The 12,425-nt window shown below is 33.4% G+C and overlaps 1 protein-coding gene across 1 annotated transcript in view; it reads right to left on the reverse strand.

Annotated features, from left to right (window-relative positions):
* Positions 1-12,425, reverse strand: part of LOC128185643 (uncharacterized) — a 126,455-nt gene that overhangs the window by 33,625 nt on the left and 80,405 nt on the right. The window contains exons 125-155 of the mRNA XM_052855246.1: positions 12,352-12,394; positions 11,929-12,089; positions 11,639-11,815; positions 11,209-11,418; positions 10,997-11,039; positions 10,658-10,830; positions 10,250-10,420; positions 9,735-9,941; positions 9,603-9,645; positions 9,345-9,499; positions 8,835-9,044; positions 8,408-8,635; positions 8,240-8,282; positions 7,861-8,021; positions 7,434-7,601; positions 7,027-7,239; positions 6,641-6,683; positions 6,385-6,542; positions 6,007-6,192; positions 5,507-5,722; positions 5,270-5,312; positions 4,930-5,090; positions 4,385-4,564; positions 4,035-4,256; positions 3,896-3,938; positions 3,652-3,815; positions 3,486-3,545; positions 1,786-1,998; positions 1,197-1,422; positions 925-1,027; positions 275-428 (exon numbers count right to left, since the gene is read on the reverse strand). Of these exons, the coding sequence (XP_052711206.1) occupies positions 275-428; positions 925-1,027; positions 1,197-1,422; positions 1,786-1,998; positions 3,486-3,545; positions 3,652-3,815; positions 3,896-3,938; positions 4,035-4,256; positions 4,385-4,564; positions 4,930-5,090; positions 5,270-5,312; positions 5,507-5,722; positions 6,007-6,192; positions 6,385-6,542; positions 6,641-6,683; positions 7,027-7,239; positions 7,434-7,601; positions 7,861-8,021; positions 8,240-8,282; positions 8,408-8,635; positions 8,835-9,044; positions 9,345-9,499; positions 9,603-9,645; positions 9,735-9,941; positions 10,250-10,420; positions 10,658-10,830; positions 10,997-11,039; positions 11,209-11,418; positions 11,639-11,815; positions 11,929-12,089; positions 12,352-12,394 (4,578 nt within the window). The remainder of the gene's footprint in view (positions 1-274; positions 429-924; positions 1,028-1,196; positions 1,423-1,785; positions 1,999-3,485; positions 3,546-3,651; positions 3,816-3,895; positions 3,939-4,034; positions 4,257-4,384; positions 4,565-4,929; positions 5,091-5,269; positions 5,313-5,506; positions 5,723-6,006; positions 6,193-6,384; positions 6,543-6,640; positions 6,684-7,026; positions 7,240-7,433; positions 7,602-7,860; positions 8,022-8,239; positions 8,283-8,407; positions 8,636-8,834; positions 9,045-9,344; positions 9,500-9,602; positions 9,646-9,734; positions 9,942-10,249; positions 10,421-10,657; positions 10,831-10,996; positions 11,040-11,208; positions 11,419-11,638; positions 11,816-11,928; positions 12,090-12,351; positions 12,395-12,425) is intronic.

Raw genomic sequence — 12,425 nt, forward strand, 5'->3', positions numbered from 1 at the left:
CACATTTTCCCCATTTTCGCAAATTTTGTGACTCGAAAAAACCCCACTGATATACGGGATTGTATAAACATCATAAAGACTTGTAATCAAGTTCTAAATTATCAATTTTATGAATTAAATGGTCAACACCACATCAAATCTGAAATGACAGTTTAATAGTCAATGACATGTTATCATGCTCTTTAAGATTGCTAAATCATTGTATCTGGAATTCAAATACTCATCATTTTATTGCAGCTGCTACAGAGACAATAAAGGTAAGTTAAACCCCTACCTCCCTGAACTGTGACTGAACTGAAGCTCTCCTCTGTAGTTTTGATGGTGAATGGGTTACCAGACCCTAGAGCCTGTACTTGAGATTTGATTCCAGTTGTGACATCATTGTTGGACAACAGAGTGGCAGCCAAATTTATGGCTTTTTCAAGTTTCTGTAAAGAATTGTTTGAAATAACAGTATTTTATTAATTTTTCAATCTTACAATGTTTTTGGCCTTAAAACACTTAAAGGTTTACAATCAGTTTCAATTTCATTTTTATCTTTACTATTGGAAATCTAAAACTACATATTCAACATACATTGATGAAAAATTCACATTATATAAAATAAACAAAGCTCAAAACTAAACTTCGGCATTCAATTAAAGACACATTAGTAATGTCACATGTACTAGACATTTAATATTTCAACTAGCTATCAGAATGGTTCATATCCAGTAGTGGAGTGCTTTTTTGTGTACAGCTTTTCAGATTCAACTATATATCATATTCAACTTATGAAACAATCTAAATTTTGAAAAATAAAATATTATTGATAATGAAATTTAAGAATAATGCTCACACATAAGTTATAATAACACAATTGTGTAACATGAAATGTTTCACAGAAGAGATGGCAATAATTGTTTTTGATTTCAAGGTACTTACATTTTCACTCAGTATTAGTTGGTAAAATGCATCAAAATCTTCACTCGGTGCATTGTTCTTTAAGAGAATCCTTATGCTTTCTAAAAATCTGTCTGGATGTAATCTATTTCAAAATAATTATTATGATCATAGAAAAAATTTATTATCTGAAATCTTTAACTCTACTACTAGTATTTAGAAATAAAAAATCAATGAATGGCTGAAAAAACTTCTTTTAATAAAAGAGCACAATTTGCGTTGCTTCAATATTGTTCTACAATAAACTGACATACTTTGACAGGTCAATAGATCTTCTCCTTCGCCTCCTTCTGCCAGGAACACATCCTGATGTAGCTACCCTGGTAGCATTTAAATTCATGACATTGTAAACCACTGCTCCAGACATGGATTCTGATATTGACAAGGCCACTTCAAGGGCATGGTTAGCAAGATTCCTGACTGTGGTGTAGTTGACTTGAAATGTTACTGGATCTCCAATAATCTCCATGTAGACTGTATCTAAAAGTACAAAAACTATAATCTTGCTGTTCCCCAATTTTTGCTTGTTTATTGAAAATGCAAATGGTCATTAGATACAAAACATTTCTCTCTAATTTTGCTAAATTGCTGTTTATTTACCAAGCTGTCAAAGATTTACATATATTAATTTATTTATTGGTACTTTTATTGTAGTTATCATCACTGACAACCAATTTGTTATTCTTCTTTAAAATTGAAGAAAAACTTTCAGGTAGAATTATACCAGTTTGTCTGCACCTTTATCATCTTTTGGGCGCTTACCATCCTAAAGGATTGGTATTAGCTGTTTGGTGTACTTGCATTTCAGAGCTAAGAGATTTCCTCTTTGTATTGGCTACTTACTATCAGTGAGGGCTGTCAAAGACTTCTGCACTTTTTTATTCTCTATTTGAAACTCCAGATTGTTACAGTCCATTCTTGTCATGAAGTAAATTCTTCTGCTACCGAGACTAAACTGGTTCTCAAAGCAGCATTCTAAGCCACTGCAATCAGAGAGGTATCGACAGTGTGTCTGGGCCTCCGTAGGAATACCCTCTATCTGTGTATCATTGCATGCTGAAAGAGGCAAGATGACTAGATTAAAGGTTTAAGGCAGGTTGCTGGATGTGTGAAATGGTAGTTTTTGCTTTCAAATGAAATTCTCTGTTTAATTAAATTACTATAAAAGTGATTTTTTTATGCTGGTGGTTAACTATGCTTTTTCTGTTGTCAAACTATCAAATAAGCAGATGCTTGATTTACCTCACTAAAGTGTTGATTTATTTTTACATACAAGCTGGAGTATTTTGCACAGTTTGAAGCTTACTGTGTAACTACTGGAAATTTCCCCTACACGTAAATAACCACTTTTACAGTAAGTTGAAAATCATCACACCAAATATGTCACTGGAAAGTTTCAGCTTAACAATATGAGACATGTGCAAAGCTTATGATTTATTTAAAAAAAATATAATATCAAAAGCTCTTTTCTTTTATCAAACAAATTGCAAGGAAAAAACTAAGAAACATCAAACGCTTGTCCTTTTCTTAATCAGTTCATTTCTTAACCTATTTAACACTATTACATACTGTGGTTTTATTATATTACTGGGCATCAATTTTTAAAGACAAAGTGAAAGTCACAGTTTCAAGGATACGTAAATTCAGGGCCCATGATCCTATCAAATGAATACAAAATGTTGGTAGAAATTGCACTTCAATGAACGTTTAATTTCGTGGATAAACATAAAAACAAAATCCACAACAAGTGAAAAGCTGTCAATGTGACAGCAAACCAGGTTTTCTTTTATGTGAACTGTATCCATAATCCATGTCAACCCATATCCAGTGAAATGGAGTACCCTATAATTATGCAACATTTTGCCAAAAAATGACTAAGTTCAAAAGCTAGTATTTTTTTCATAAATAATCAGAAATCAAAATCCTAGCAATATGCACACCTCTAATATATGTACAATTGATAGGCAAAAGAACAATTTCCTATCTTGAAAACTGTAGGAGGAGTTATCCGTACAATGAGGGTACCCTATATGCAATATTTTGCCAAAAAATGACTAAGTTCAAAAGCTGGTATTTTTTTGATAAATTATCGGAAATCAAAATTCTAGCAATATGCACATCTCTAATATAAGTTCAATTGATCTGCAAAAGAACATCTTCCTATCTTGAGAACTGTAGGAGGAGTTATCAGTACAATGAGGGTACCCTATATGCAATATTTTGCCAAAAAATGACTAGTAAGTTCAAAAGCTGGTATTTTTTCGATAAATTATCAGAATTCAAAATCCTAGCAATATGCATACCCCTAATATAAGTACAATTGATCTGCAAAAGAGCAACTACCTATCTTGAGAACTGAGGAGTTATCCGTACAATGAGGGTACCCTTATGGCAGCCGCCCGCCCGCCAATCCGCCCGCCCGCCATTTTCACCATTTTAATAACCGGATTTTTCCTTTGGAAAACCCGGTTAAAAATTGGTGTTCAACGAATATTGCTAAAACCACAGTTAATTTCGTTTAATTAAAACCAGTCTTTATTTACCATTGATATCAAAAGTGAAAGTTCCACACTGTGACTGTTTCCAGAAGTCAAAACTGATGCCTGAAACAAAATGAGAGATTGACAGGCATTAGACAGGATTTAGACCTAAACAATTTTATGTAAAAAATAATGACCTTTATCAGATAAAGATGCAGTTTGTACTAACCTTCAAATGCTGGTCTCCCATCTGCTGCACTACAATTTCCATTATAGCTTACAGGTAAATCAAAGAAACCTAGCACCTGTGTACAGATATTTTGTTCAAAACAAAGTTTGATATCTCCATCCACTTTGATATTCTTCTCTGTGATCACATTTGTTACATGGAACCTGTAAAAGAAACTAAAATTGTATATCTAGAACTCTGCTTTGACCAACTTAAAAAATTGAATGTTGTACACTGATATTACCCAAATCTTAAAACTCCATGAATTCCTATTTCTTCCATTGTACCTACACAATGAAAAGTAACATTTTCAGTCTGATATAAATGTAAGCTTGAAATCTACATCATCATTTAAGCATCAAGATGAAACTTGTAATTCCTACCCCAAGCGTAGGTGAACAAGCTACGGGTGATCCTGAGGTTATCAATCTCTGCCTCCATCTGGTAACTGCATGTATTCATCGAAAGTACCACCTGGGCATGTCTCTTTCCAGGAGCAATGTAAACACAGCATCTAACTCTGTCACATGAAGAGGGGAGGTGACACAGAACCTGTTCCTTGTTGGTGAGGGTTGGTAGAGTGTAGTTTGGGAAATGGTCACACTCTGAATCATTCAATAATAATATTATGATAAAAACATTCCTGAACCATCATTCAAGACTGAACACGAATGATACCCCTGACAAATAATTAGGCATCAGTAACTTGGTTAAGATGAATCAGTAGATTTACCATTATTCCATCCATTAGTTCCTGCTGCTCCATAGATCGTGTCAGACAGGGAGCACCTGTCGGTGGTATCCAGGAAGTGGTCCAGTCCAAGCTCCATCAGGAGTTCACTGGCCTGGGGCACAGTAATGTCATCCACACTGGGAATAGCTCGGGACGCCAACCAAGTAGTGAGGGAGAAATCTGAGAGAAAACCAACGAGAGATCAAATGGTTTAATATAATTGGATAGCTGGGTTTTTTTGCCTCTTAAAACCTTTTTAAATTGCATCATACGGAAATCAAAAGTGACCAGTTATTTTGTTTCTGTTTGTGAAACTTGATAACCTTTTTACAAGATTCATTGGTGATTTTTTAAAATTAGATCATTAAATTGACACAAATATAATATTAAAGAAAAAAAAATTCAGCTGAATTTCTATAAATATGGTGAAGAGAAGTCTACAGGACATTTCTGGAATAATGGTAGAAATAGTTACATCTTATATGAAAATTTGGAAAAAGAAACGACATAAATCAATATTTCAAAATCAATTGATATTTACTTACCAGATTTAAGGAAACCTTCCTGATATGTGCAGTCTTTCATATCAAATGATGTTTGATTAAGAATAGTTACAACTTGATCACAACTTAAGGACTCATAACAGGCAGCTGAAGTAACTTGAAACTCATACTTCTGTGCAGCCATATTCTGTGTTATTGTGTATCTGATACAAAAAGAGATGTATAGATAAATTCATAATGTAATACTAAGGTTATGAGATATTTTAATGCAAAATTTATTATATATAAATTCTTGACGTCAAAAAATTAAACAAAGTTAAAATTACAATGAAATAAATAACAATCTAGAGACATTCATATCTATTGAAATTTGTGAACTTACTTTATCTCAAAAATGCCCTTCAGGGAAAATCTATATTCAGATCCTATTCATAAAAAAGATGTTCAAAGAGATGAAAATATATTACATGTACATAAATAAACTGCATAAGCAAATTGTGAATACCATGCTTACACTGTATGTATTTGAATAATAAAATTTACATTAGTGTGCAAATGAAATTATTTAAAAAAGTTACTCCGTTACTTCCATTGTAACAGTTTTAATAAAATAACATACCATAGGAGAAATCGTGCAAGTAAACTGTTTTTGAAATCCTCTCTATGGTCACTGTTAGGAAGTTGGCACATTCATTAAAGTTTACAGAAACTTCTATTGGTCTGTTGTTAAACTTCACAATCTCCATACAACATGTGAATGCAGTGCAGGTATCATGATTGTAACAAGATATGTCAGATGGTAAGTTTGGTAGCATCAATGACGTCGATGAACAATCTGATAAAAAAATACACAAGAAATATATATAGATTGTGACTTAAATATCCATAATAAGAATATTAGTTACAAATAAAGAGAACCTTCCTTATATGTAACAGTAAAATATGGTTACAGCAAAATAGTAAATTCATGCTTTCAGCAAAATGATTTTCATTCTACATAATCTAAACATATTTATTTAACATATTGGGTATGAAAAATTACATTTAAATTAATTGTGCAAGAAGAATCAAAACTGTTTGTCGTTGACACTATGAGTGTTTCAATGTACAGAAACTTACTTGTACTCCATCCAATTCCAATGTTAGTAGAGTTATCCCATGGTACAAGTGTTTTACTACAGGGGACATCCTTCATCATATTAGAAATACCTCTGTCCTCTAGCAACATATACTGGACATACTCAGGCAGCAAGCCAGACACTTCCCTTTCACCTTTTGTGCTAAGCCAATTTTGTAAGGAGAATCCTATATAAAATCAAGCTTTATTGATAAAATCAAATAAAATCAAAGTACTGAAAGTATTGTCGGGAGTTGATTTTTTCAGGAGTGAATAAAATTTCTAGTTCACACAGTGAATAATCACCTACTGAATAGGTAATGTGATGCTTAAAAATTATATTATCAAGAAAGTATTTGATTGCATGGAGTGAAACTCACCTTGTAGTCCCGACGACCAATCACAAACAGTTTTTGGCAATACAGTTCCATCCAGCACAGTTTCAACTAACATACATGTCCCTGTGCTCTCTAAGCAGACACTGATGGTAAGGTCTATCATATATCCATTTAGGTAGAATAAATCTTGCAGCTTTAATCTATATGAAAGCATGATTAATGTTATTTGTGGTATAATTCAACAAGAAATAGATTAATTCTTAAAATGGTAAGTTATTACGCATAATAAACATCTTACTCTGCTCTCAGGAATCCAACCAAGCTGTAGTGGTGGATGGTTCCTATAGATCAGAAAATCTATTTTAGAAAATCACGTTCTTTTATACTTTTCCCTATTTCTTCACTTAGATGGATCACATCAGAAAATACAGTAGGAAGTAACTTAATGTTATAAGCTTTATTTAAAGGAAGACTTCAAATGCTTTCCATCTTTGGTATATACAAATCAGTATACAGCATTCATAAATTCAGTTAAATTATGTACAAACCCCGGTATGTCAGAGTCTTAAGTAACTAAACAATCAACATTTCCACAAAAATCTTTGAATTTATTTGATTATAATTGAATATGTATATGCCTTATTGCCTTAAAGTTTGCAATTAGTTTTGATTCTATGAGAATACCAAATTGAAAGTCCAGCAGGTCGACTTTGATGGTGAGCCTCTCCAGTTTGATGAGCATAATCTTTGAGCAGGGATCCACACTGAGCTCCACCTGGAAAGTCCTTCTGATGCTGTCTGCTCTCACACAGCACTGTACCTCACTACACAGGTAGGACATGTGACACACAACTGCCTGACCCGTCAGGTTGGTCAATTCTACATCCTTGGAACAGTCTACCAATTACAAAAATCAAAATGTGTTAACTTTATTTCAGAAAGCATGACTTTCAGTTTAATCTGCATCCTTCAACAGTGTACTAATAATACAAATGATTTTTTAGAAGGCATGGAAATAAGGTGAAAGCAGATATGATCATTTATAAGTAGATGACAAAAACCATTTTATAAATTCTAGTTCAATAGTTTACCATTCTTCCAACCATTAACTGAGGAGGAGTAAGCTCCAGTTTCTGGGTTACAGGAATCGGACAGTAAGTAGTAAGCAGCCCTCAGCTCCTTCATCAGTTCAGCAGACTGGTGCTCTGATAGTGGAGTGTTGTAGCCATTGTTGGTCATCCAGGCTGAACCAGAGAAGTCTGTACAGCGAAATGATAATGATCAATGCTACAGATCCATACAGAGATTCTGATGCTCAAGTTCATATTTAAACCAAGAATTCATGATCACTTAATGACTGCAAGGACACACTCCAGTTAAAGACATCAATTTAGGTAATTATGTAAAATGTTAAGTAACTGGTAAATGATAGTTATATATACAGTTACAATACAAGATAGGACATTTTCTTTCCAATTGGAAAGAATGCCCAAAGCTTCACAAGTTATATATACAAACTTGTATTCACAAATCCTTCATCCCATTGACAAGGTTGTTTAGGCAGCATTAGTTTGTTGAATATCATGTGGTTAGCTTCACATCCCGAGGTCTCGGTACAAACACTAAGCATCACTGACACCACATACAGCTTCTCTGCTGGAAGGTCCTCTATCTTGTATCTGTTCAACAAAAAAAATGCAATGTGGGCACAAAAAGAGCAAAACTGAACTGCGAGCTTAAAAATTAAACTGTCTTATTATCAATATTTCATGAAACAATGTTGCTTGCATGGCTTGAAATTGTCATTCTTTAAAACGTATAATGTAACATACATGTTATTACGTAATTATTGGCTTAAAACATTTTTTCCATCAAAAAGTATTGAATTATGACTTACATGATTTTTATTATTCCAGCTAGAGTAAACACTTCATTCTGGCCTATACAAAAAAAAAAATAAAAATAAATTTTAAACAGATTTATCAACAAAAAACTACAAGTTTGAGGTGTTAAATCCTTGAAACAATGAGTATCTACACTTACTAAATTAATACAAATGTCTTACCATATTCCATCTGATCCAGTGACACAGTAAAGCTGTACTTATCTATTCCAATTCCGAGAGTATACCAACATGGATCAATGGATAAGTAAGCATGGAATGACATGTCAAGGTCAGGGACGTCTACACAACAGTCCACAGCTGTACACAGACTGGGGACGTAGCAGGTGACCTTGCTGGCAGAGTCAGGGCTCAGTGGATGGTTCTCTAGGTCCAAGGCCATCTGACATACTAAATCAATAATGTTAGGAAAAGAAGTCAAATGAAGTTCTTATATATAAAGCTGGTTGTTGTAGATATTGATGAAATACATGGATATGATTTATTAAAATAGAACAACAAATAAAAGATTACAGTAAGGCCCTCATTCAAAAATTTCAGATTACAAATACATAAGGTAAACAAAAAACATTTCTATTTCCGAACTCACATTGTGATGTGTGCGAGGCATTCAGATTAAAACCTGTGTTTCTGTAGTTATAAGTGGAAGATGTGTAGAGTCCACTTCCTCTTTGACATTCAGTAGACTCCTTGTATTGTGCAATGTCCAGGTGTTCCAACAGCAGAGCTTTGGTCCAGGTGCTCAAAGGAACACCAAACTGAATATCGTGTTCTCTTTTCCACTGACTCAGGGAAAACACTTCAAGAATTTCAGATAAAATACATGTATAACTAGTTTGCTTACATAATATGAATATGTCTTAAACAAGATAAATCATATTGGGATGAATTTCAAATCCTCTTCATAAATTGCATTCCCATACAAATGTTCATAAGAATGAGCAAAGTATCTGTGTCAAATAATTGATTTGATCATATTTTATTATGCAAATATACATTTACATAAATGGATTAGGCAGCAGGCAATGCCTATGTAAGCCTTCTCCATGTGTCAAATAATATGCAACTGTTTATGGTACATGTAATTCTACTGACTCACCTTGGTCCTGGTCCCAGGGACAGATCTTTTTGGGTAGAAGAGTTTCTTTATACACTGTGATCGTCTTGTAACAATCTTCATTTGACTCAAAGCAGAAACTTGCATTCATGTTCACAAGGTATAGTCTCTCTCCATAAAAGTCCTCAATTGCAAAACTGTGTCAAAGAAAATTCTTTTTATTATGATAAAATAACTTCAAAATTTTGTCCAAACTGGCAAGTAAACTTTTTAACCTCCATTCCAACAAAAGGAACTTACTCTAATCTGACGATTCCTCCAAGCCAAAGATGTTCAACTTTTCCTACGAAGAAAATGTCATTACATATATACATATTTTAATACATTCAAAAATTTAAAATTTTGAAACACGTTTTATAGCCATGCACTCACCAAACCGATAATCTACCAAAGATATTTCCCTCTCTAGTTTATCTATGCCTGCATTCAGAGCTTTACTACATGGGTCTATGTTGAGGAAGATTCTAAAGTTGTGTCTGATAAAGTCCACATTAAAGCAGCATTGGGAGGATGTACAGTCTTCTGACAATTGACACAGACCTCCAGAGATGCTTGGTCTAGAGACAGTCTTGGTGCAAGCTGTTCATTGATCAAAGGCATAAATTATCCATTTTTTAAATGAATCAAAATTTAATTAAAAGTAATTTGCCAGCTGTATACATAAAAAGGCTTCCTTATTTAAATACATGTATATACTTCCCATGAAAACAAATACTAGTCTAGAAGTAATACAAATTTTGCACTAAATTCTTTCTAATAGATGCATTAAGTTTCGAAAAGTGATGAAAATCAAGACACAAACACAAATTGTAATATGTATCTATTTTCTATCATTAGTCTGATGATGTTTTATATGTTATTTTATGTAACAGTGTATATATACTTACAAGAAGTCCATCCAGAGTTGGCAGTCAGACTTGTCAAGCTACACATGGATGTATCAAAATACTGGGATATTGCAAGTTCATCCAGCATCTGTGTACGTTTGTAGTCATTGGTTATCAGTTCTGTGGCATTTTGGAGATCATTTCTGGTAAGCCAGGACTTCAGTGAAAAATCTGAAATTGACATCATTATATTTGCATGAATGAAAATAGCTAAATAATCATCCTTAACAGAGAACTTTATCTAATATAGTCACAAAACTTAATTTCAAATGTTAGATATTTTGTTTAAAGTTGTTCACCTTGAGTATGTAATAATATAATCATGAACATTTTATTACAGAAGGCATTCAATCTTGTGACATAAATATTGTTGTATCAAAGTCTATGTGTGTATTGTCTAGTGCTTACTTTGGATGCGGTAACTCTGATCCCAGGAGCACTGAGCCTTAGGAATGACTGCCTTGTTGAACACATTAAATGTTGCTGATGGACTACATTGAGGGTTTGTAGATTCGTAACAATCCATTACATCCAGGGTCAGAAGATACTTGTCTTCCTCTGGCAGATCATACACCTTGTATCTGACATATTAATTACACACATGTAAATACAAGTCTAGTATACTTGGTTTTTACAGCAATGTTCATAACATTAAGTTTACCAAGATTATTTTCTTCAAATCAATGAAATTTAATGCCACATTCTGTATTTATATTAATAACATTTTCTAATGTCATTCATACTAACCTAATTCTGTACACTCCTAATAACTTGAAGTCATATTCTTCACCTAATGAATTTAATAAATATACTACTATCAATGCATAAAATGGCATAATGATTGTCTAGTTTTAAAAATGGGAAAAGGAAGCAAATACATAATATTTAATGCTTTCAATTAAGGATAGAAATTAACGTCATACTGATAACAATAAAACAAAACAATTGACTGTATATACCCCAGTTAAACCCTGCCAGGGTCTGGTTGTGGTACACCTGATCTATCTGTAGACTGAGACTGCTGGTACAGTGGTCAATGTTAAAGTAGATCTCATAGTTCCTCTTGAGCAGTGAAGCGTGGACACAGCATCTTACACCAGTACAGGAAGACAGTAGGTGACAGTTCACACTGGAGTCCAGGCTAGGTTTGTTGATGCTCATTGCACACCCTGTCAAATCACAATATAGCGTTTATTAAAAATCATTAAAAAAGAATTAATTCGTTTACTTGTTTATGGGGAAAGGAGGGTTTAATGATGGTTTAATAAATTATCTGCAAGCTCAAATGTTTGAAATAATGCTCGATCCAATACAAATAATTCAATGAAACTGGTCTTTATTCACAAAACATGTCATTAAAAATATCAGCATCTCTGAAATTTTAATTACCTGATGTCCATCCATTGACTCTTCCTGCTGCGTTGCTTGGTGATATTGTGCACATTGGGTTTTTGGAATATGCTGCTATGCCCAGCTCTTCCATTAACTGAAGTATGTATGGATCTTCTATTTCACTGCTACTTGTGTCAAGGCCTTTCTTCAGCTTCCAGGTAAACAGGGAGAAATCTGCAGAACACATTGTATTGGTTAAACAAATATACTGAAGTAAATAAGACAAATGTCTGATAACAATCATGTAACCCTAGTTTTCATATCAGGAGTTCCAAGCTAGTACAAACCCTTAATGTGATAATCCATGGACCAATCACACACAGCTTTAGGGATGATTGAGTTTGTAAGCACTACTTGTTGGACAGCACAGCTATCTGCTTCATAACACTGGCTAATGTTCAGACTCAGAAGATACTTGTGATCATTGTAGAAATTTTCCATCACCATACTGCAACATGGGATATCAAACAATGAAGAAATGGTCAGGTTCCACTACTGTTTTCATTTTAATTTTATCCAAAAGCTCATATATTACAAGGAATACTTTTCATTGCTTTTATCATAAAAAGGACATGCACAGAAGTTTCAATACAATATTGATTAAAGGTTTATCCAGATATAATAGTAAATAGTATATTCATTCATAATGACTGTGTGATTTTTTTCTTTTGGGGAATTAACAATGAATTATAACAGAACATGTAACTTACCTTAGTACATACACTCCATACATATCCACCTTTATCTCTTCTCCTAATAATGAATATACACACATACATGTACA

Source organism: Crassostrea angulata, chromosome 5, assembly GCF_025612915.1.
Source record: "Crassostrea angulata isolate pt1a10 chromosome 5, ASM2561291v2, whole genome shotgun sequence".
In the NCBI taxonomy this organism is placed as follows: Eukaryota; Metazoa; Mollusca; class Bivalvia; order Ostreida; family Ostreidae; genus Magallana; species Magallana angulata.